Genomic DNA, 24,449 nt, shown 5'->3' with positions numbered 1-24,449 from the left:
AGCTCAGGAGGGTGTGAAGGAGCCAGAGCGGGAGATAAATATCGTGGAGATGTCACCCAGGAGCTGCGGGCTCCGCTTGTCCTTCCCACCCAGGCACGCCAAGCCTTCCTCCTTCCCACCAAAAATCCTTGAGGAATTCCCCCTCCAGCTCCCACTGCCCGATCAGAGCAGTGGGATCATCCTGGCACTGCCAGGGAAGCACAGTTCATCCCAGGGAGCATCCCAGGTTTTGAAGGATCACTTTGGGCAGGGAGGGAGAGATTCTCTGCTCCCAACGAGCAGAGCCCCACTTCCAACGCACTCCTGGAACAACCCAGCCATTCCTTCAAAATCCCGACTAAAAATCCTTAAATAACCTCATTCCAGCCCTGTAACGGCACAGCTCCCAAAGGCAGGGAGGAAAAAAGCCAGCAGATATTCCCAGTGCACCTCCAAAAAGTCCCCAAATTTCTGTCACAATGAGGGAAACTTAAAAATAGTTGCTTTACTCGGAGCTGCCGACTTTCGAGGGGGATTGAAAAGAAAAGGTTTCTATGGGAAAGAAGAATGATGGCAGAAATCAAAGTCAGCCCTTCCACGTGATGCCTCTGGAAAAGCTGCAGGCCCAGGAACTGCGGCAGGACTCAGCAGGGCAAGGCCGAATTTGAAGCAGCTGTTTGTGATTCACTTACACCTCCTTTCATCCAGAAAATTTGGGGTTAGGACCCTTCCTTGCCTCGCTGGCCTCTGGATTTTGTCCAGATCCAGTTTTGGTTTCAGCTGGGAGAGTTTGGCAGCAGCGCCGAGGGGACACCCTCCAATAATTCAGGTTTTCCCTCTCTATGGGGCTGTAAAAGAAATCAGAGCCAGGAGCTCATGCTCAGCCCCAGCCTGGCTGTCCATCCATGCTCCAGCCCCTCCTGAAGTGTTGGGAAACCTCTGTGCCCAGAGAAATCCTGGATTTCCCATCCCTGGAAGTGTTCAAGGCCAGGCTGGAACAGCCTGGGATAGGGGAAGGTGTCCCTGCTCACAGCAGGGGCTGGAATGAAAATCTTTAAGGTATCTTCCAACCCAACCCATTCCAGGATTCCATGAGCTGTCCAACAGCAGGAAGATGGAACCTGGAAGTGCTTTCCAAGTCATTCCATGCCTTTCTTCCCTTTTCAATTTGCTGCTGGGCTGATAATGGCCACTGCAGGGCCGAACCACGTCCTGATGTCCGGATTGAGAGAATGAGTCAGAAATGCTAAAAAACCCCGGGAATAGTTCCATCTGGATTCCCTAAAACTTCCACCTCGAGCTCCAGTAGACCTGGGATAGCTGGAAATGCAGGGATTGGATCACAGCTGGATTTCTCAGGTCTGGAATTAATTCAGACCAAGAGCCCAACCCAGTAGCACCACTCGGGGTGAAGGTACCAGAGTACCCCACATTTCTCCCGCTGACAGAGCTGGAAGCTGGAATATTCCAGCCCCATGGGCACCCCAGCAGCCTCCTTTCCCCAAATCTCCCTGGAATGCTGCAGCTTCAATCACAAGAAGCCACAGGACTTGGGCAGGACCCCCCAAATTCACCATTCCCAGCTACTCTGGGGAGAGATCAGGATCCATCCCAGAGGGAAGGAGACGATCCCGGACAAACCCTTTGAAACACGGCTCATCCCAAAACCTTCCTGTGCCTTCCCTGACGAGGAGCAAGGCCCGATGAGAAAATCCTGCGAGGCCTTTGATGCTGCTAATGGCCATTACGTAACTGCTGCTTAATGGCTGTGCTCAGCAAACGCTTCCCCTGTGGTTCATCCTAAAAGCTCCGCTCTGCACAAAATCACGGAGCGTTTAAAATCCTGACTCCGAGAGACCGACAGGGGCTCGCTGGAGTTAATTATAGCGCCGGGGCCACCCAAGCAGGGCTGGGACACCACGATTTGGGCTTGGGAATGGCAGCTCGGGGGGGGTCACTCTGAGCGTGGAGGGTTTTGGTGAGCGGCAAATTCCTGCTGGGGGTGGCAGGAGAGGGTTTGGAGCATCGGGATGTGGGCGTGGAATCACACCCGTGGCAGAGTCATCGATTTTCCACTCTGCTGGGATGAATAAATGGCACCAGAGCTGGTCTAGAGGACAGGGAAAGGCTCAGGGAGCTGGAAGGGCCAGGAGTGAGCAGTGAGAGGCAGGAGCAGGACCTGAGGGATGAGCCGTGCCTGTCTCGCAGACAATCCCAGTGCAGACAGCAGATGATTACCCAGGGATGGAATTACAGGTTCCATCTCCTCTCCCGGAGTTAGAGCTGCCCTGAGAGCTGGGCTGGGGCACTTCCTCACCTCGGAGCTGCTGACAGCTCTGACAGGAGCCTTTGGGAGGATTTTCCCAGGGAGGTCTCCCTTTTCCATGCTGGCTGCACTCGGTTTTCATCCCAGTGCTGTGCTGCGGGTGCTCAGGTGCATCCTCACCTCAGGAAGGGGCAGGGGCACAACAGCCCCAGCTCAAGGAGTGCCCCAAAGCCTGGCATGAGCCAGGAGCCCTCGCAGCTCCAGCAGCACCTCCACGATCCCACTCTGAACCCATCAGGAAGAGCCCAGGGCTGGCTGGCAGCAGGCTCCAGAGGATCAACCAGATCCAGGACTCATCCAGGGAGCTCGGGCAGGAGCCAAAGGCACCAGGAACAAAGACAAGCACCAGAATCCCGACTAAAAATCCGTAAATAACCTCATTCTGAGACTAAGAGCCTGGGCTGGGCTTAAGTTGAGCTGCTGGGCCTTGGGCAGGGCTGGGGGTCCCAGGTGAGGATCAGGAGGGCAGTGAGGGTCAATTATCAGAGGGGCTGCTCCACGCAGCTGCCCGGCCTGGGAGAACCCAAAGGAAAATTTGCCTCCTTAAGGTTGGGCTCGATGATCCTGGAGGTGTTTTCCAGCCCTAAGGATCCAGGTGCTGCCCGTTCCCGATGCCTGTCCCACACTGGCAGCTGTGTCCCAGTGATTTGAATGCTTTTCACATCCAGCTGCTGATCTCCAAACCCCAGCAAGGATTTACCTCTGGGTTTCAGCAGCAGCTCCAACTCACCAACCCCCTGCCAGTGTGCTCGGTGACCCGAACTGTTGGGAGAACTGGGAATTCGTTCTAAATCCTCCAATTCCCAGAGTCAGGGATCTCAGGCAGGGCTGATCCAACCCACTCCCATCCTCATCGTGCGGGTGCAGCAGGAAAACACGGAAGAGCCACTCAAACCATCAGGAAGTCGCTGACAAATGGGATTTTTTCAGACAAAAAGCTCCCAGCTGGACCCAGAGCCCTGCTGAGGGCTGGGATCTTTCCAGCAGGGGCCAGAAAGGAAGAAAAAGCTGGAGAATTTTTCCTTTTGCTGTACTTACATGGCAAAATTCCTGTCTAGAAAGCACCTGTTCCTCAGCAGCCCCGCCCAGAGCTGGACCCCGACAATCCCGAAGATGAAGAAGACGAAGAAGCACAGGAGGAGGACGTTGCCTAACATAGGCAGAGTGTCCAGCAGCAGGGTCACCAGGATCCTCATACCTGTGGGATAAGGGAAAACTGCATTAGGATGGGAAGAACCCACCATTCCCAAGTTGGACGCACAGAAAATTTGGGATGTTGGTGTTTTTCCCCAAAGCCTGAGGCTGGAAAGGGAGGGGAAGATGCCAAAGGCTCAGCAGGGAATAGGAACAAACAGCAATCTCCAGAGGGTGGATCCAAGAGTGGGGTTTCCAGGTGTTTTCCAGAGTACTCAAGGACACACGAACTGCAAGAGGATTTTTCCTGGAGAAACACTCCCAGGAATCATCAGGCTCCGGAGGAATTGTCAAAATACGGATTTGTAAACACAGCAAACTCCTCTGATGGATCACAGAAACTGTTCCCCTAAAAACCACGGAGCCTGGGGTAGGATGGGAGCTGGGCCTCCAGCACAGAGAATTCCTCTTCCATGGAGAACTCCTCTCCTTGCTGGACACAGGGAAATTCTGGACAGCTGGGAAAGCAGGGGAATTCTGACTTTGAGGGTGGAAAGCAGGATGTAAATGTTCCTCCCTCCAAAGAAAGCTCTGCTCCCTTTCCCTCCTCATGCAGAGGCTGTAGGAGACCTTCCCACTGATCCCACACCTTTCCATGAGCCCTGGGCTCCCCCAGCCTCTGGTGCCAGGGAAATGCCAATTTCCATGCTAAATATTCCATCTCAAACATTTCAACTCGAGGAATGGGAGCCTTGCAGAGCCTCAGCCAGGCCTGGCATTCCCAGCACCCTCCTGGTGGGAGGGTAAGGAGGACTGGGAAAGGAGGCAGGGATGGGGCTGGGAGCTGCCCCTCTCACACCTCAGGGCACCTCCAAAGTCGAGGATAACACGGGAATAAAATGGGAATAATGACTTGGAGCTCAGCAGAGGTTCGATGAACCTCGGGGACAGGGCCAAACCATTATTCCAACAGCTGATAACGGATGAACTGAGGAAAAGAGGGAAGAGATAAAGGCAAATCCTGAATTATAGGAGGGAATAAAGTCAAATGCAAGCCTTGGGATCCACAGGGATCAAGTTCATGGCACGGTGGGAATTGTGACTGCTGGCAGGGAGACCCTGCTGGCTTTGGAGGGATTTATCCCACTGAAATCCTCTTCCTGTCTGCCCTCGTGGAGCCTTCTCTCCCTGAATATTCCTGGGATGTGCTCTCCATGAGTCATCCCGTTGGATCCAGGCACTCACTGTTCCCCAGCAGATTCCATTGGTTTCTCCCGAGCTGTGCCTGACGCCTCTCCCGTAATTCCATGGTGCTGAGCCTGGAATCTGCAGCCCTCGGGGGTGGGTGCTGGGAGCACCAGGGTCTCCAGGAGAGCGGTGTCTGTCCATCCCAGCATTCCCACCCGTCCATCCCAGCATTCCCAGGCACTGCTGGCAGGAGCTGGGATCCCATCACACCACTCCTCGTGTGGATTTGCCAGCGGAAATTCAAGGGAGCCAAATCCCAGGGAGCCAAGTGAGGCTGGAGCTGCCACCACCCTGTCAGGCGGCACGAGGGCATCCGCCAGCCTGGCCAAGAATTCCCAGCTAATTAATAATTAGGGATGAGTAACGACCTCTGCATCCAGAGCCTTCCGAGGTCTCCGTGCCCAGCTGGGCCTTGGCTCCGGCGCAATTCCAGCTGCTGGCACCGGATCCTCTCCGGAGAAGAGGCAACCTGTGCCAGCCACCCCATCCCTGTCCCTGTGCCATCCCAGTGCCACCCTGAAGGAAGGGACAGAGCAAATTCCATCCTCTGGAGCTGCAGAGGAAGCAGAGGGGGTTTGGAATTCCTGGTGTTTATTCCCAATGTGCCCCGTCACACAATCACGGAATACCCCGAGTGGGAAGGGACACACCAGGATCATCAAATCCCATTCCTGGCCCTGCCCAAGAGCAAATCCAACATTTTCCTTGCAAATCTATCTTTGGAAAACAAAACTCACTCAATCCCCATTGGAAAGACGATGCTGGGATCTTCTCCCGTTTTTTCCTCCCCACTCTCCCTGATATCCTCCCTCTTTTTTTCCAAAAATGGGTAAAATTTCTCTCCCTGTGCCAGACAATTTTTTCCTGCTCAGCTCCTTTTGGAATTTGGGGTTGTTCATCCTGGAGATGGAATCCAGCTGTTCTCCAGCCACTCCATGGGGTGTTGAGTGTGCCATGGGAAAAGAGCAGCACCGGGGCTGAACCAAGGAGCAGGATTTTCATTCCCATTCCGTGGGATGCCTGGTTGAAACCACACAGCAGGAAAATAGAAATGAAAAGGAAAATAAAAATTAAAAAATGAAAGAAAAAAATTTTAAAATAAATTAAAACTAAAAAAAAAAGTAAAAATGAAAATTAATAAAAATAGAAGTAAAAATAAAAATAAAACCAAAAATGAAAATAAAAATGAAAATAAAAATTAGAAAGAAATAATAATAATAATAATAAAAATTAAATTTAAAAAATAAAAGTAAAAGTAAAAACAAACAAAAAAGAAAATAAAAATGGAAATAAAAATTAAAAAATTTTAAAAAATTAAAAATAAATAAAAATTAAAAAAAAATAAAAATAAAGGTAAAAATTAAAATAATAAAAAAATTAAAATTAAATTTAAAAAATAAAAGTAAAAATAAAAATAAATAAAAATAAATAAAAATAAAAATAAAACAAAAAAAGAAAATAAAATTAAAAAATAAAATTAAAATTTAAATTAAAAAATAAAAGTAAAAATAAAAATAAATAAAAAGAAAAATGAAAAGAAAAAGAAAAAGAAAATACGATTAATAATAAAAATAAAGATAAAAATGAAAAATAAATGAAACTAAAACTAATAAAAACAAAGATGAAAATTAAAAAGAAAAAATGAAAATAGAAATAAAAATATAAAAAACAGAAATAAGAAAATAGAAAATTAAAGAAAAACCCCCAAAAATATTAAAAAACCCCAGTGAGCACTGCTGAAAAAATATCCGCGACTCCAAGCCCCTGGCAAGTGTACGAATTGCAGGAATTCTGTTTTTCCGGTGCTTCGGAAGGAATAATTTCTACCAGAAATGATGTTTTTATTGGCCGCGGTTCTTCTTTCTGCTCTCAACAAACTGCGCCCAGACGAAATCATCCCGGGGGTGAATTTATGGTGCCTGGAAGCAACGAGCTGACAGTGCTGGCTGGATCCCAGGAAGAGCCCAGGAATCCCAGGGATGAATCTCCAGGCTGGTTCTCCCTCTTTCCCTGGATTTAATGCCGGGTCCATCTCTTCTGAGCCAGCTGGGAATTTTATCTGCTCCACATCCTTGTGGAAAATCCCATTCCCAACTCCCAGCGCTGGGAATGGCATGGATGGGGCTGCGCTGTTGCTGCTGCTGGGATGTGCTGGAATTCCAAGGAAATCCCTTGGATGAGCTGTGCCATCCCCATGGATGAAAGGCTGAAAATGTAGCCACAAAAATCCAGGGATGTCCCCATCCCTTCTCCACAGGTTCTGGAATATATTGGTCTGAAACAGCAAAATTCCCGAGGTTCCAGGTGTGTGGGGTTGGTGTCTCCCAGACAAGTAGAGGCTGGGATGATCTGCCCTCCAGGAATGGGGATATTTCTGGGAATAATTTCTAGGAATCCTAATCCTGGCGCTTGCTCAGGGCTCGGGTGGTGGTGTCAGCCCAGGCCAGGTGCTCCTCAGGCACCTCCACTCCAAACTCGCTGGATTTTATCCCATGGAATATTAACCGAACAATGGGATATTTTCTATCACCAGTCTGTTGGAAAAATGTGCAAATCCCATGGGAAGGGCAGTGAAAACAGCCTGGAAGGCTCATTCCACGTCGGAGCTAAGGGAGACAAACGTGAGAGCAAAATTCCACCTAAAGCTGGAGTTGTTTGGATCCCTGGAGCTCGGTGTAAATCCTTAAATTCCCGTGGCTGCTGCCCTCAGCCCAGCTGATCCCAGCTTGAGATTCCCACTATTCCATGTGAGCGCTGTGAGGGGTTTTGTGGATTTGAAGGAGTTCAGAGGGAGTCTGATCCTCATTCTGGCCTGGGGCGCTCTGAGCCCAGCCAGTGCCAGGGTCCCTCTGCTCCACCCCATCGCAGAGAGGTCCCCAAATCCCAGAGGGAAACTTTCCTGGAGATCCGAATCCCAGAGGGAAGCTCTGTGTTGTGCTTTTCCAAAACCCTGGCAACAAAACCCCGTTAGGAAAACAAAGCTCCGAAGGGTTCCGTGGCTCCTTTCTGCCTCTCTTTTTTTCAGTCTTGTTTTTCCCTCAGGACGTCACTGTGGAATTCGCTGCTTTTATTCCTTGTTTTCCAGAAAAATCCTGTGGAATTGGAGTCCGGAGAGAAACTCCCAAGGCTCCTGGGTATAAACATCCATCTGCTCCCTCACATTTTCCTCGGAGGGCCTGGAATCGAGCTCCTTCTGGGGGAGGTTTTTTGGCTGTCCCTGGATGTGCTGACAAGGAATCCAGGCAGGATGTGGGGCTGGATCACCCCAAGTGCTTTCCAAAAGCACGGGAAAAATCCCTTTTCCCTTTCTGTGAGGATCCCTGTGATTTCCGTACAATGCTGCTGCATTTAAATTGGAGTGGATTTGGGTTGGGAACGGCTGGAATTGCTGTGCAATGAGCACCTTGTGCGGGATGGCTCAGCAGCTGGCAGATTCCAGCGGGGAATTATTCCAGCGGTGTTCCTCGGCTTTCAAATTGGATTTAGAAGCCAAGCAGCTGAAGCCACTTGAAAACGGATTTAGGAGCCACTTGAACTTCCTATTGAGGATGATCCCAATTTTGCTCCACACGGAGCAAACCCTCTGTGGGGTTTTAGCAGCAAGGAAGGCTCCTGAGCTGCTAATCCTGAACATAAAGTCATGGAAAGACCTTAAATCGCCGAGGAGGGAAAATTAACCCAGCAGGGCAAGAAGATCCCTCTTGGAAGTGACCTTTTCCCTTCCGTTGGAGGAACACTGTCTACTTTACACCACAAGAAGAGCTGTTTTCCTCAGAAAAGCCACAAAAACGTTGGAAAACAGCCCCGAGGGTCAATTCCCTGCTCCCTTGGCCTTTCCTAACACCAATTATGAGGATGATGAGCTCTAACTCACCATTAAAAATTCAAATCAATTAATTTCCTCTCAGTAGCAGGGGAGCAGATTCCACAAAGCAGAGAGCTAGGTGGGGTGGGGTTATTCCCATGTTTTCCCAGTTTTCCCAGACCGAGCTCAGAAATCCAGGTGGAGTGGGGTTATTGCCATGCTTTCCCAGTTTTCCCAGACCGAGCCATGCCCGGGATGGTGTCACTTACTTGGGACCCTGTTGATGGCCCGCAGTGGCCGCAGGACGCGGACGGTGCGGATGGCGGAGAGGCTCACGTTGTGTCCATCCAGGGAATATTCCATCATCCTGCAGGGAAAACAGGAAAGGGGTCAGGATCGGGATGCTCTGGCTTGGCATGGAATTGGGGTCAGGAAAAGCTTTGCTGCCTGCAAGCCCAGGGGTGCAAATCCACCCACTGTGTGTTTCCAGTTTTTCCAGTAGATGCAATTCCATGTGCCTGGGAGTGTTCCAGGCCAGGCTGGACAGAGCTTGGAGCAAACTGGGATAGGGAAGGTGTCCCTGCCCATGGCAGGGGTGGGATGGGATGAGATTTAAGGTCCCTTCCAACCTTTACTGTCAGCACAGGGAACACTTTGGAAAGCAGGATTTTCCTCTCAGGATGTGAAGGAACATCCAAGGAAACTGGAGAGGGAATCTTCAGTGGGAATTGTGGGGACAAGGCAAGGCAAGGGGGAATGGGTTCACACTGAAAGAGGGGAAATTTAGGTTGGATATTTGGAAGGAATTCTTCCCTGTGAGGGTGGAGAGGCCCTGGCATGGATTCCCAGAGAGGCTGTGACTGCCCCTGGATCACCGGAAGTGTCCAAGGCCAGGTTGGATGGGGCTTGGAGCAACCTGGGATAGGGAAGGTGTCCCTTCCATAAGATGATCTTTAAGGTCCCTTCCAACCCAACCCATTCCATGATTCCATAAATTTGCAGGACAAGGAGCTGCACCCCAGCTTTTCTCTCCCACTGTGACCAAACCTGAATCTCCAATCCAACAAACAACACACAAATAATTTAATTCCATTTGAGCCTTCCGAGTAAAGAACATTTCCTTCTTCATTCTTCCTCCCCATTCCCCCTAAACATTTCTGGGAAGGGCCTGGAGTCAGTTTTCCTTCTCTTTTCCATCCATGGGTGGCAAACGTGTGCAGAGTTGTTGTTTTAATGGGGTTACGACCACTTAGCCTGGCTGGAATTATGAGTTATGGCTTTCACTCCAGGGGAACACTTGGAAATACATCCCAAATCCCTCCTGTTCCAAGAACACAACAGCATCCAAAGCATCCCTGCAAGGGAGCTGTTGGATCCTATGGAAAAAGAGGTTTCGCTTTGGGTTTCCAAAGAAACAAACAGACATGGAAGGCCAGAGGCAAGTCTGAGCCGAGCTGCTGCACCCAGGCACTTGGGAAGGGTCAGTGGGAAGAGATTTCCAATGGAATCTGCAGCCAGGATGGAGCAAAGTCCATCAAAAATCCACAGCCTGAGGGCTGAAGGAGCAGCAGGACAGATTTGCGCCATCAGCAGACGGAATTCTGGGATCCTGCCAGCCTTGCTCCCGTTCCTCCCTACCCAGCTGGGCGCTGCCGGAGCCTTCCCGGCCTGTTGGAATCTCTGCCCGGCTCTCCACGGTTGAACTGGGAATATCTGGCTCTCCTGATGTTTCCCACTCTGCCGGCCGTGTCCTGCAGCTCTTTGAGGTCACCCCTGGCATCTCACTGCCGTGACTTTGCCTCTTACCCTCAATTTGCCGTGCAAAATTCCTGATGATTTGGAGCTGTTTTGGTGATCAACTTCCAAAGATTTTTTCTCCTGGGGGAAGGAGTGAGTCTTTATAAATCAGAAGCTTGTCCGTAGGAACTGAGCCAAAACCGAGGAACAGGAGCCACTGAGGACGTGGCTGAGTGGTGAAATTGGTGGTGGGGCTGGGTTGATCCGTTCTAACCTTAATAATTCCATGATTCCAAGGGCTTGAAACCCCAGCATTGTACAAAGCCAGGGTTTCCATCTGCCGTGTGCTTGCGAAGCTGGAGCAGAGCACTGGGAAGCCTCAGGAAGGACCACACAGTGGGAAAACCTTGGAAATGCCCGTTCCCACCTGCAGGGAGGGGTCTGGAGCCAGCTCCAGGTGTTGGCTCCAAATTCCTTGCGGGAATTGCCCAAGTGGGGTTTAAAGTCCCTGAAGTGCCAATGCCAGGCCCGGCTCTGTTCGCTGGTGTGGGCCCAGCTCAGCACAGCCCGGAGTTATCCAGAGGCTGAGGGAGGGAATCTGAGCGTAACTGATCCCAGTGGGGAACTCCTCATGGAGTGGAAAAGAAGCAGGGAATGCTCCAGGGGGAGCTGGGTTTGTCCTCCAGGAAGCACATCCATAATTAGCAAATTAACGGGACAACTCCCAGGGCCTCACTTTCACTTGGCCCTCGGAGCAGAGCTGATGAAAGATGGATAATCCAAGATCTGAGTTCTGATCCCGGTACTTTGGCTTTCCAGGATAGTCCATTGAAGATTTGAAGGAAACACTCAGGGGGATCCATGTTGCCCACCGAAGCCTTGATGGATGCCAGACTGGACTCCCTCCAAGCAGTGAAATTGTTGGAAACCTCCATGGAAAAGCCAAAGATTTCTTTGCAAGGCCAAGTGTGGGGTCCTGTCCTTAGATCCCACCTGTAGATCCAGAATCTCTTGGGAATGCCCCACAGAAACCACTGGAGATGGGAATTTTGGATGGATTGGCACTTGATAGGTAATTCCCTACCCTGAAAAGCAGGAGGCACAAGGCTTTGGAATGTCTTGTGCCATCAACAGCTTCCAAACCTTCAGCTGTCAAATCCAAGGCATATCCTGGGAGCTTGGGATGTCTCCAGGGACTGGATGCACCAGGAACCTCTTGATTTCAGCTCTCCTGACGCCAGGGAAACGCTTTCAACTCGGCTGCTGGGCAGACGGAGAGGCCGCGAGTTCTTCTGGGCTTGAAATTTTCCAGGGAACATTTCTCAGGCGAGGAAAACATGAAAGGACTCTTGGAGCTGGGAGGAACTTCAGACATGATCTGTGCTGGAGGCAGGAGCTGTGTTTATTTTGTAGCTTCCCTGCTCCCTTTGGAGCTGCTGCTGAGGCAAATCAGCTCCTCTGAGGAGGCAGAACAGGCAAATGAAGTGCTGTCCATCACTTGTTTCCCTTCTTATCCCAAAAAACCTCGGAATAACTTCAGCACATCCATCCCCTCGCTGGAAAAAGCAGCCTTGTCATTCCAGTGGGGAGTTCCCTGTTAAAAACAGCTCCAGGTTTAGGAGCACTGGATTGAAGGGTAGGGGCTTCTCCTCCCCCAGGGGTGCTCCCAGCTCCAGATTTTCTTTGGAGAGATGGGAAATCATATCCCAGGTACGGCTCAAATCCACCAAAACCAGCTGGAGATAGCCCAGGATCAGCCAGGGAAGGGGATTTTCTTCTTCCTATCTCCAGCCTGAGTAATGCCACACCTGCAGCGGCGTCTCCTGCTGATTTCATCCTCCTCAAACATATCCCAGCCATGGAAGGTGAGGAAAAACCTTGGAAAACTCCCAAATGGCCTCACCAGCCACTTTCCCCCTCATTCCAACAGCAAAATTCCTGCTCCAAAGCTGCCCCTGAGGATGAGCAGAGGGCTCAGCCCTTGTGCCTCCATGGGGTCCTCCAGTCCTGGGGTTAGGGCATCTCTGAGGAGCTGGGGATTTTCTGCTCATCCTCAGGAGAGCTCATCCCACATATCCAGTGTGGAAAAACACCCTCAGGCACGTTGGTTATAGGTGGCAGAATCCCGATCCCGAGTGTTCTCTGCTCTTCCCCTACCACTCCTCCCTTAAACACTGCAGCAGCTTTATAGGAAAACGTAATTAAGGAAAAAATAATTAATAATAAGGGTTTGGTTTTTTCACTGTCCCTGATGTTCCTTCCCGGGCTGGAACTGCACCCAAGTTCTGAGGAAGCACTGCTCAGGAGAGCTCATGTTTTATTCAGAGCACTAAAACCATCCCTAATTGTATTCCAGACAAATAACACGGAGCACAACAAAACCCCATTAGTGCAGGGAAGATGGCCCAGCACTAATGGAAGGGGAACAATGCCCCAACATATTCCAAGGATGTTTTAATTAACCCTAGGTCGGTCATTAGGAACGCAGGAACGCAGAAATCAGGCAGTAATTAAAGCTTTCCGTCCCTTCCCAGGATGTACGGAGCAGGTAGGAGAGCCTGGGGTATCCAAAGCCATTTATTTATTGGGGAAAAAAAAAAGTCTGAGCTTTGCCAAGGTTTTACTCCGCTCCATTATTCCCTGTGGGAGAGAGGGAAGTGGTGTCAAAAGCAACAGGATCTTCCTTGGAGCTGTTTATTAACACATCCTGCACAAACCAGCAGCTGGGGGAGAGGGAATGAATCCAGGAGGAATTGAAGAAAAACCAGGAGGAGTTTACAGGAGGCTTGGAATTTGGGTTAACTCCTGGTCAACTTTTCCCACTGGGATTTCAACCTTCTTAGTGGGAGTTTGGGGGCTGCGTTCTCCTTGTTTGCCCCATTCCTGCCTCACTCCAAGGGTGGTACAGGGTCGGAATGGGGCTGAGCTGCTCTGGGGGTTTTATTTGGAGACAACAGCACTGGGACACTGTGGATCAGCTCAGGATGCGTTGATCTGATGGACATGAAAGGATTGCTACAAAAACCCCACAGCTCTGCCTGATACTCACAACTCACCCCAAACCCAGCATGGTTTTTGGGGTGGAGATTAAAAGGTCTGACCTGGGAGGTTCTACCTCCCCAGGAATTCTGAAAACCAGCCAGGACAAGGCACTGATGTGGCTCGCTGGGATTTTCCCGCCCCCACGATAAAGGGATGAGGTGGTTACTGACCCTGCCATGACGATGAAGAAGTCCAGGCGATTCCAGGTGTCTCCAAGGTAACACTTCTGCCCAAAGATGCCCAGGGCCACCATCTTGATGACCATTTCCACGGCAAAGAAGGCGAAGATGAAGTCGTCAAATGCCTGGAGAGCGGGAAAAGAGGATTTGAGTCAGTCCTGCTGTGCTCGGAGAGGGAGTGATCCGAGCGCTCCCACCACGGGGACGTTCCATGTTCCCTTCACCAAAGTGCCACCTACCAACCCCAAAATCAAAGCTACAGGGTGGTGGCACGCCCTGGCACAGCTCCTGGCTCATTCCAGGGCTTGGGAAGTGCCCCCAGCTTCTGCTCGTCCACATGAGGATGTCACAGGGCTGGAGCTCTTTGGCTCCGGAGCCAGGCTGGGGGAGCTGGGAATGTTCACCTGGAGAAGGGAAGGCTCCAGGGAAACCTCAGAGCTCTTTCCAAGGCCTAAAGGGGCTCCAGGAGAGCTGGAGAGGGATTTGCCTTTATGAACCAACTTTCCCTTAAGAAACTACACAGGAATTTTGCTCCATAATTTCAGTTCATTTAATTACTGGCACCCAAACACCTCCATAACGAAGTTCAGGCTTTTCCACCTCGTGTTCCACCCTCCAATCCCTCCTGCAGGCTGGGACAGAGCAGGGATAATGGGGATTTTCCAGCCCTTTCCTGCCTAAAACCTGTCAGGAAGTGCCCAAGGCCAGGTTGGACGGGGTTTGGAGCAACCTGGGATAGGGAAGGCATCCCTGCCCATGGCAGAGGTGGAATGGGATAAGCTTTAAGGTGCCTTCCCAAGTTTGGGATTCCATGGAGGATCCCAGTGGCCTTCCCATATGGCTGGAACACCCCGAGGGAAGGAAAGCAGCAGCTCCATGCGGGATCCAAAGGAGCCACGCTCCTCCCACCAGCACATCGGTGATCCAGGGTCAATGTCACATGCTGGGAATGAGGGAAGTAATTCCCAGCTTGTGGAATGTGTGGGAAGCCAAGGAGCTGCCCACACAGCAGATGCCCGGGATGTGCTTCCAAAGCTGCTCCGGCGGGCAGATGGCAGTGAGGGGATGCCAGGAGGCAGCAGGGAGGGACGAGGGACAGGCCCGATGTCCCCTGAGCTCGGGGTGGCCAACGGGGCTGGGGGCTCTGGATGGGGAAGAATTCCCAAATCCACTTCTCCTGGCATGTGGAGGAGAGCAGGGATGGGCTCATCCCATGTTTTTTGCTCATGGAGAAGGGAACGGAGTGGCAAAGGCAGTCCCTGGTGCCACACTGCACGGAGCAATCCCAGCAGGAGCTGGCTGGAATGGAACCGACAGAGGGGAGGGAGAGATTTCCCCCTCATGGCGTTGGCTGTGGAATCATGGAATGGTTTGGGTTGGGAAGGACCTCAAAGCTCATCCAGTGCCACCCCAGCGAAGGGCAGGGACACCTTCCATAGACCAGGGTGCTCCAAGCCCTGTCCAAGCTGGCCTTGGACACTTCCAGGGATGGGAGTGCAGGAGTTTTGTGGCGTCCAAGGAATCCAGTGGGATTTGGCTTCCCCCTTCTGAGCCCCCCTGCCCTTGTTAAGGATGGACAGAAAGGATCTTGTTGGGACAGGCCCAAATTAGGCCTCACCCAAAGCAGAGCCCACACAGGCCAGGCTTTGCACGCTCCAGCCTATTGGAAAACCCATCCCTGCAGGAAAGCTTTTCCTGTGGAAAAGGAACACGATGGGGCTCCCATCTCCCAGAGCAGCCACCCCCTGCGTCCCACAAACCGCAGGGATGAGGGATCCTCACCTCCAGGATGGTGCAGCGCTCCGACTGGCATTCCACGTCCTCGCAGGGCTGGAACATGCCCAGGGTGACGCAGTTGAGCAGGATCACCAGCATGCTCACGTGCTCGAACCAGGTGCCACCGGCGTTAAGGACAGCACAGCTTTGCGAGGGGACAGCCCAGGCAACGTCCCATGGACACATCCAAACCCTCCTCCCATCCCAGCCCTTTCTCCCGGGCTTTTCCCAGCTCCCACTCCCGAGTTTTAGCAGGGAATCACCCCACATCAAGAGAGCAGCACCAGAATGGTGCCCAGTTCCTTGCTGCCATCCTGCTCTCCTTGTTTCCCTCTGGAGTTGTGGGAATGAGGTTCTCTCATTCCAGCCCCATTCCCACATCTCGAGGAGGGACAGATTCCACATCCTGATGGACGAAGGGAAAACAGAGCCAAGCTGGTGGGGCCAAGGATGGGAATGTTGGGATTCAGGATCGTGAGTGCACAGAAAAGAAGGAAAGGGCTCCCAGTTGGAGTCTCCAGTCTCCAAAAGAACCCCATCTTCCTTACAGGATCCACCAGCACTCAATTAACCGATAATTAATTGATCTAAGTAGGAAGTGGTGATTTGCATCAGTGCAAAATAGGCCCAAAGCTGCTGTTTGCAATTAAAAATCCCACAAAAAGATGGAATAATTCCATAAATTGAGCGGGAACGAGAGAACTGTTCCCAGGGAAAATAACTGAAAACATCTGGATGGGAATAAACGTTCTTTGCTTCCAAAGCCACACGTGGGGGAGGCAGAGAGGAGCACAGGCACTGAATTGTTTCTGATAACAGCAATTCTGCTTTGGGAACCTGGATAAAAAACCCTTCCATGTTTATTCCTTAGGAATATTTTATCCGGGATTTTATCAGTTCGGGATAAAAGTTATTCTTTTTCCAGGGCTTCAGTCTCAAACTGGTTTTGCCTGTTCTTATTTATCCAGATGGCAGGGAAAAAAGGTAAAATCAGTGGGGTCAAATCCTGCAGATCCCTAAAACCTGATCCCAATCCAGTTCTCGTTTTAGAGGGGCTTTAATTGGAAAATTCCGAGCTGGGAAAACCTTGGAGTTGGGAATGAACAGGGCAAACTTGGAAACACGCTTGTCTAAGATGGAAATAAATGTAGGAAATCAGAGAAATAAAGGAAATAAAATTCCAGTCCCCACGGGAGTGAAGCAGGAGAAGCTCCTGATGGGATTTTTCCATCAGGAAAATTCCCATGCTGCAATTCCAACGTTGGTTTAATTTCTCCCTCCCTCCAATGATTTCTTCCTGATTTTTCCCATCTTTAGGAGCTGTTTGGATGCTCTTCCCTCTTCCCTGACTGGAAGCACAGGGACAATCCTGCCCCAAATCAGATCCAAAAAAACCCCAACCACGGCCACTCCCAATATTTGCATGGAGTGATGGAATCCATGTGAAATTCCCTATAAACAGGGCTCCCGTGCTATTCCCAAGCCTCCTGTGCCATTCCCAGGGCTCCTGCAGTTGCATAAATTTCTTATATTATATTTGCAGGGTTCCCCCTCCCCCCCCCCCCCCCCCTTAAAGTCCCCAAAATTGGAGCCTGTGGATTTGGAACCATTCAAAGGCTCTGCTCAGCTCCCTGGAGCTTTGATCAGGTGCTTTGCTCATCCCACCTCCAAAAAATTCCTTTCTTTCCATCTTCTAACTGATCTAAAAGTGCCTTTTATGGCTAAATAATCACCAGCAGGAGAAGAATTGTCCCTGGAGTTGAAATCAGTGCCTTAATTCCTTAAAAACAGGCAGAGCCAGCTCCATCCCTGTGACTCCAAGCTGGAATTTGGGGGGTTTTAGGGTGGCAGAGGAGTGGTTTGGATTTTCCAAGAGAAAAGGTATGTGGTCGTGGATTTTTGGAGGGGAAAGGAAAAGGGAGGAAGGAAAAGGCGGAAAGGGAAAGGGAAAGGGAAAGGGAAAGGGAAAGGGAAAGGGAAAGGGAAAGTTGTGCTGCCTTTGCAGAAAAGGTGGAAAAGGTGGAGGAAAATCCACTTTGGGAAGAGTTTTGCTCTGGATGGAGAACGGAGCAGAGGAGGGAAGCAGTTCCCACTCAGGGCTCAGATTCCCAGGGATGCTCCTGTCCTCCCTCAGCCCCTCCAGCCCAAATTCCCCTCCTGCACCTCCGGCTCCCTCACAGGCATTCAGCTCCTGCCCTATTTAGTTCCCATCGGATTAATGCCAGGGAAATCCCTAATTGGAGAGTGGGATTACTCCCAGAGCTCTGCCCTAATGGGGCCGAGCTCCCTCCCGGCAGAAATTGAAGGGAATTTCAGTTCACTGCCCCTTCCTTACCGCTGGATCTGCAGGAGCCTCAAAATCTGGGATTGAGTCCCTGATTTCCTGCTTTTCCAGAGCCCCCAAAAGCCATCCAGGCTCCAGCAGCCCCATGAAAATGTCCCAAAAATCCCCCCTGGGTGGGGGGGGGGTGATGCTGCTTGGCAGGGTGGGATTATAGAGCACATTCCCAGCATCCTTCCTGGAGCCTGGAGCAGCTTGGAACATCCATCGAGGATGAAAATCCAGTTCTGGTAGGATGGCAAAACACCCAGAGGAGAAAAAGTGAGGAAAAGGTGAAAAAAATCCTGGAGCAGCACAAAGAGCAGGGAGGTGACTGGAGCCAGAATTCCCACAGAACATCCTTGTGGATGTTCCCACAGCAATTTTCCAGCTGTTTTCCAGCCAGGAGGTCAAGGAAGGTGAGGGATGGCACACATCCTGCTGGCACGGGGATCCTCCCGTCAAATCCCCTAAAACCGTGACTCTGCAGAACCGGGAACGCGGCAGTTACCATGGCAACTCCCAACTCCTTGGAAGGGGAAGGATCCAAAGGGGGGATCCGGCAGAACGGCTGGAAGCAGAGAGGACTGCAAAGGGTTTGCTCCGTATTTCCCTCTCTGGCAGAAATTCCAGGGAAAAGACACCTCAGAACATCTGGGCCAAGCTCAAATTCCCCGATTCCTTCGGGAAGGAGCAGCAGAGCCCAGGGGCTGCTCCCGGTTGCTTTGAGGGATCGACTTAAACTAAAACCTAGTCCTGAGTTTAAATGTGGCACCACAAAACCCAGGCTCTGCCCCCAGATGTTGGCCCCACCTGGTGCCAGCTCCATTCCTGATGCTCCTGATTCTCCCAGGAGAAGCTCTCTGGATGCTCTCTGCCAGTTTCATGTGGGATTTATGGAATGACCTCCCAGCAAAGAGCAGGGCTGGAGGATGAAGGGTTTGGGTCTCCTGGAGATGCCTCAGTCCCGCTTTTCCCACGGATCTGTGCTGGCCCAGCTCAGCTGGAGAGGCCTTGACTTGGTTTAGGAAGAGAAGTGGGAAATCAGGGATGTGTTGGAGCAGATTCCCACATTTTAGGCAGCAAATCTGTGTGGAGAGTTCCTGTTTCCGGAAGAGTTTCATGGCATAAAATGGGCTGGGTTGGAAGGGAATTTTAAAGCTCATCCAGTTCCAATCCTGACACCTTCCACCATCCCAGGCTGCTCCAAGCCCTGTCCAACGTGGCACTGGACACTTCCAGGGATCCAGGGGCAGCCACAGCTTCTCTGGGAATCCATGCCAGGACTTCCCCACCCTCACTGTAAAACCCTTCCCCATCCCTGCCATGCTGGGAGGAGATTTCCTGCTCTGCAGGTCAAAATCCTGATTTCAAATCTAAAATTCCTCTTTAATTGAAAAATGTGAGAAAAATTCGCTGCCTGGGAATTTCTTCCTTGGCTGGAAGCTCCATCCTCAATATCCCTTTATCAATTCCCTCAGTACAGACCAGGCTGCCAGGCCTCATCCTGGATTTTTCCCTTTGGACCGGTCACTTCCCGACTCCAAAGAAAGCAGCGGAACCTGCTGGGATGTGGAGGCTCAGCCATCCTGGAACTCAGGCGGTTCCCTCCCCGTTTGCATGGAGATCATCTCCACCATCCATCCCTCAAATCCTACAAATATTCCTGCAGGAAAAAGCTGGGAAGGCATCACCACTGTGACAATTCCACCGCTTTCATCCCCTGCCTTGGGGTGAAGGATCCACTGCCCAAATTCCCTGGTGTTCCAGAGGGATTGGCCTCAGCTTCATTCAAAAGTTCCCTAATTCTCATTCCATGTTGGAGAGAGGCCGGAGCCACAGGCCTGGCACCCAGGAACTTAACACAAAAAGATCATGGCACTATTTTCCCAGTTTCCCATAATCCTATTATTTTTAAACCATTTTAGGGATTTTGGAGACTTTACCCATTGTTTTCCACTGCCAAATCCAGTGGGATTTCACAGCATCCTGGTTATTATGGATCTCCACCATCCATCCCTCGAATCCTACAAATATTCCTGCAATAAACACAGCAGAAACTGTTGGGATGTCACAAATGCACTGTTTTCATCCCATGCCTTGGGATGAAGGATCCACTGCCCAAATTCCCAGGTGCTCCAGAAGGAGCAGCCTCATTTAAAAATTCCCCAATCCCAATCCTCTTTCCATACTGGAGAGAGTCAGGAGCCACAAGCCCGGCACCCAAGAGCTGAGCACAAGAAGATCATGGCACTGTTTTCCCGTTTTCCCATAATCCTATTATTTTTAAGCCACTCAGAGGATTTTGGAGACTTAACCCATTATTTTAACCCCTGGGATTTGGTGGGATCTGGGTTATTATGGATCCATCCCTGCTGCACTCGAGGCTGAGGGAAAACCCAAAGCCGTAAATTCCAGTTCTAGTTCCAAGGAAAAACCAATGTTTCCAGGAGGAGCAGCCAAGGGAATTTCAGTTTGTGGGGTTTAAGATGTGAGTGATGCCCTAAACACACACACAGAGCTCCTGGGAATTCCACAGCATTCCAGGGATGTGCTGCTCCTCTGAGAGCAGCAGGATTGGGGGGTGATTTGGGAAGGAAAGGAAGGGAAGGGAAAGGAAAAGGGAAAAAGAAGAGGGAAATGGGGGCAGGGGTGGGGGGGGAAGGGGGGAAAAAAGGGGAAAAGGGAGGGAAAAGGGGGAGGGAAAAAGGGGGTAACATTCCCAATGACCCCTCCCAGGGTTACTCAGGGAGCAGCGGAGAAAGGATTTTGCAGCCGTAATTGAGGAGAAGGGGAAGCAGGCACTGTCTGGCCCCAAATTTCGGGAAGGGGCAGCAGGAAGGGGGAGCTGGCAGCATTCCCAGCTCCGGGCTGGAGGTGGATCCGAAGCAGCCACACATTCCTGCCTCATTTTCCAACATCTGCTCCAGCCACGTGCTGAGCTGGAGGAGACAAATCCCTCCCAAAGCCGGATCCAGACAGGGAATGCCCTTTTCACCTCAGGGATGACGATCCGAGCTTCCAGGGGAACTCTCGGCTTGGCTGGGCCCTGCCACGCTCCAGGCACTCTTTTCCCAGCTTTTCCCCAGCGTTTTCCCTGGCTCTGGGATGTGCAGAGCCTCAGTGGAGCCGTGGCTTTTCCAGCTGGTCCTGGAGCGGAGCCACGGCCGAGCCCTCGGTGCTCCCGGTGGATCCCGAGCTGGGCTGTTCCTGGGAATGAGCGGGGCTAAAAGAGGTCACAGGGGGCAAAAAAAGAGGGATTTTGGAGCCTCCCAAGTTTCTGTTCCCTGCCTGAGCATCCCGGATACCCACAGGACACATCTGGATCTCGGGGTGTCTGTGCAGGGCCAGGAGTTGGATGCTTGGGAATTCCCTCCAGCCCAGATTCCAGAATTCCATGAACATTGAGTTTTAGGAATAGTCCATCCAAAATATGATCCTACAACCCTGGAAGTCCCCATGGTCTGCTCCCTCCATGCTCCCTTTTCCCAGGACAGGTCCTGGGATTTTTTTTGTTTCCATTTTCATTTGGATTCAGGTGGGAAAATGTCAGTGCCATTCCCAAAGAGCCGAGCGCTTTGCAGCCGGAATCTCGGGATGGATTCCCATAAGCAGCAGCATCCATCCCTGCCCGGTACCGCTCGCCTATCCCAGTCCTGCAATTCCATGGATTGACCTGCTCTGTTCGGGGAGCGCCACTGGAAGAGGAAAGATGGTTTGGACTCGGTTTATTTTTTCCCCCTGACTGCAACAGTGGAAAAAAGGGAAAACTAAAATCCAATCCCCAATCCAAGAGTTCCCGCTCCACTCGGGATCCCTGGCACATTCTCCCAATGAATAGAGGCAGTTATTTTTTCAGGATAATTGAGGCAGCTTTGATTCCAGGGGCAGCTTGAGCTGATATTTAAACGAGCTCAAAGTTAAGCTGAGCTTTATTCTCAGCTGGGATTTTTGACTTGGCAGTGCAAGAGCTCCCCAAATTCCCGGGAGCTCAGGAAGGACCTCAAGGCCAGAGTGACCTGGGAGCTGCTCTGGGATCAGGAAGGGATGGAGAGGCCACGCAGGGTCCCTGTGCCACATTTTGGGGACAGAGGTGCCACTGGGATCATCCCAGTGCAGCCCTTTGGGGTTTTCTCCCTCCCCAAACCCTTCATTTTATGCTGAGGGGTTGAATTTCCCCGGATAAATCCAGCTTGGATGCAAGCCTCATTTTTTCCACTCCGTTTTCCCATCCTGGATTAGCTGGAAAGGACTGGACACATCCCACGAAAGCTAGGAGGAATCCCAGGGAATACCAGAGCAGCTGATCCTCGGCCCCAAAAGCGACATGGGGGATATGGGGCACCCTGAGTGTGGGGTCCCACAAACCTTCCACCAGGAACACCAGGACACCACTGAGCCAAGGAAGTCCTAAGGAGCTGCTGGAGCTAAACCACCTGGAATTCCTGCCTGGGGGTTTGTTCCTGGATAAAAAAAGCCCTGCTGGAGGTTCCCCAGGCATTCCCAGGTTCTTCCTCCTTCCCTCAGGCTGAGCTGGGGATGGCTGAATCCACCCAGGAGCTGTGACACATCCCTGAGCTGTCGCACTGTAATCCCAACATAAACACATTCCCACACATCCCAGAGACGTTCTCCGTGGATTTCTATCCTGGGAATTCCCAGCCCGGCTGCTGTGGGATCCCAGACAGTCTCACGATGTTTTATGGCTGCTCTGTGTGAGTAATGCACCTCCCTGCACCTCACCCCGAACGATCTCTCATCCTCTCCCTGTGCTTCTCCTCCCTCCAGATTTATTCCCTTTTATCCGAGCTCTGCCGGGATGACAAATCCTCAATGCCAAAGGAAATGAGGCACAGGCAGATGCAGCACGGCTGAGATAACAACGGATCCCACATCCAACTGACCCCAAAAATAAGGAATTGCTCCTGAATCTCCTCCCAGGAGCTGCGGCATACAGGAATTTGGGGATAAATCCCCGGCAGGCAGGACTGGCAGTGGTGAATCCCTGGATTCCTTGCTGGAGCTGAATCTTTGGCAGGTTCCAAGAGGATGAAGGACAAATGAGTATTGGAAAAGCAAGGATTGGGATAATTTTGTAGCAAACCTCTGGGATATGGATTTTATGGGATATGGAGCATCCAACCAGGATCCTCCAGTCCAGCTGTGCATGGATCACACGTGGATTTAGGAATTCTGTCACCAGAAGAAGTCCATGGACTCCCCCATCCCTCTGCTCCACAGCCTGAAAATGTCCCACCAGCAGCATTTTGGATCCCTGGATACCTCCAAATTCCATGGAAAACACCCCCGTCGGTGCCTCTGGGAATGCAGGGCCTCTCTCCCAGGAGCCTCCTCATGCAGAGCCCTCCTGGAATTCTCTCCCACCCACCCAGGGACTGGAATCCCACTTCCACATGGGATGCCCAGCAGCTCTGGGATCAGGATGCCACAGTGGGAAGAAGGAGAAGTCACGGGAAGTGACTTTTGCTGCCACCTGTGACCCCAGAGCTGTCCTGGGTGGCCCCACCAGGCTCTGGAAACCAGGAGAAGCTCCCACCAGCCTGGAATTTTCCCTCTGCCATCTCTTCCTTCAGCCTCCAACTGGAATATCCCCCAAATAAATACAAAAACCATCTCAAGGTGCAGTAGGCAGAGAGGATGGAGCAGCACTGGCATCCCTTTGGATGAGGGAAAGGAGCCAATTCCCAGTGGATTTTCAGGCCACACAAGGCTCGGACGTGGAGTTTCCAACCCAAACTTTCGGGTTTGCAGCTGGAAAGCAGCTCCAGGAAAAGCCAGTGGGAAGCAGTGAGAAAAGAGGGATGCACTGCTCCAGGTGAGCAGGGACAGTCTGGGGAGCCCAGCATGAGGAGGGGAATCTGGGATAAAGAGACGGGATTTCCTGGAGAAGGGATTTCCTTCCCAGCGTTCCTGCAGCACAGTTCCCAAATATCTGTGTGGCTGGAGATGCCACCAGGCGCTGTCTCACGCACGAGTTCAGCCAGACCATAAATCACCTGCATTCCCACCAAGACTCCTTCTTTCCATCTAAAATCCATCACCCCAGCAGCTCCTCCCCAGTGAGCACCAGTAAGGCCCAGTGGCTGCTCCCAGCGCTGCTCCCTGGCCCGGCCCCACCCATTCCCACTCCAGGCTGACGCGTGGAATTCTCCAGATCCTCCCCGAAAGGCGCGGAGCGGATCTATTCCAACCCTTATTCCAAGGGATGCTCTCACGGAGCCGAGCTCCACAAGGAGCGGATTTGTAAACAAACCACCCGAACAAAAGGCTCCCAAAGCTTGGGATTAATGGAAAAATCACCGGGCTGCTTTTTTCCCCCCTTTTCCTTTTCACACAGCGAGAAAAGAAAGCTCCTGGAAAATTCCCCCCCGCAGCGTTTCCAACCCAAACAAGCGACGCTGCGGTGCCACGTGAGGAGCGAGGAGTGGGAGCTGCAAAGAGGTGACAAAATCCCTTTTTCCCACCCTTTTCCCAAGCTCTCCTACCTCAGAGCCCTCAGAATCACCAGGATTCCCTGGCAGGAGGTTCCCGGCCCTCGCAGGGGTCCCAGTGCTGCCACAGGAGGAGCAGAGCATGGCAGGGGATGAGCAAGGAAATCTGGGGTTGGATCCAGGAGGAATTTGGGAGAAGCTTCTCGCTCTCCCTCCTCCCACTAATTAAGGCCCTGCTCGTTAGGGGTGGCTCAGGGAGCTGCAGCTGGCCCAGAGCTGCAAAACCCCAAAACATCGTTTGTAAATGGTTACAGAATTCCAGGGATGCTTGTCCTGGAGAGCAACAGGTACCTGGGTGAGCCAGGCTTTAACCTGGGATGGAAATCCTATGGATTTGTCCCATCTTCCCATGTTTTTGCCTCCTGAGGGTGCTGCAGGGAACAGACTTTTG

At 51.6% G+C, this 24,449-nt stretch overlaps 1 protein-coding gene across 1 annotated transcript in view; it reads right to left on the bottom strand.

The window, feature by feature from the left end:
• Positions 1-24,449, bottom strand: part of CACNA1H (calcium voltage-gated channel subunit alpha1 H) — a 157,792-nt gene that overhangs the window by 92,381 nt on the left and 40,962 nt on the right. Inside the window, exons 2-5 of the mRNA XM_069029698.1 lie at positions 15,233-15,344; positions 13,442-13,575; positions 8,762-8,859; positions 3,344-3,503 (exon numbers count right to left, since the gene is read on the bottom strand). Of these exons, the coding sequence (XP_068885799.1) occupies positions 3,344-3,503; positions 8,762-8,859; positions 13,442-13,575; positions 15,233-15,344 (504 nt within the window). The remainder of the gene's footprint in view (positions 1-3,343; positions 3,504-8,761; positions 8,860-13,441; positions 13,576-15,232; positions 15,345-24,449) is intronic.

This window comes from Aphelocoma coerulescens, chromosome 14 (assembly GCF_041296385.1).
Source record: "Aphelocoma coerulescens isolate FSJ_1873_10779 chromosome 14, UR_Acoe_1.0, whole genome shotgun sequence".
Lineage (NCBI taxonomy): Eukaryota > Metazoa > Chordata > Aves > Passeriformes > Corvidae > Aphelocoma > Aphelocoma coerulescens.
The sequence above is the reverse complement of the archived record's forward strand: the minus strand, read 5'-3'. Positions and strand labels throughout refer to the sequence as shown.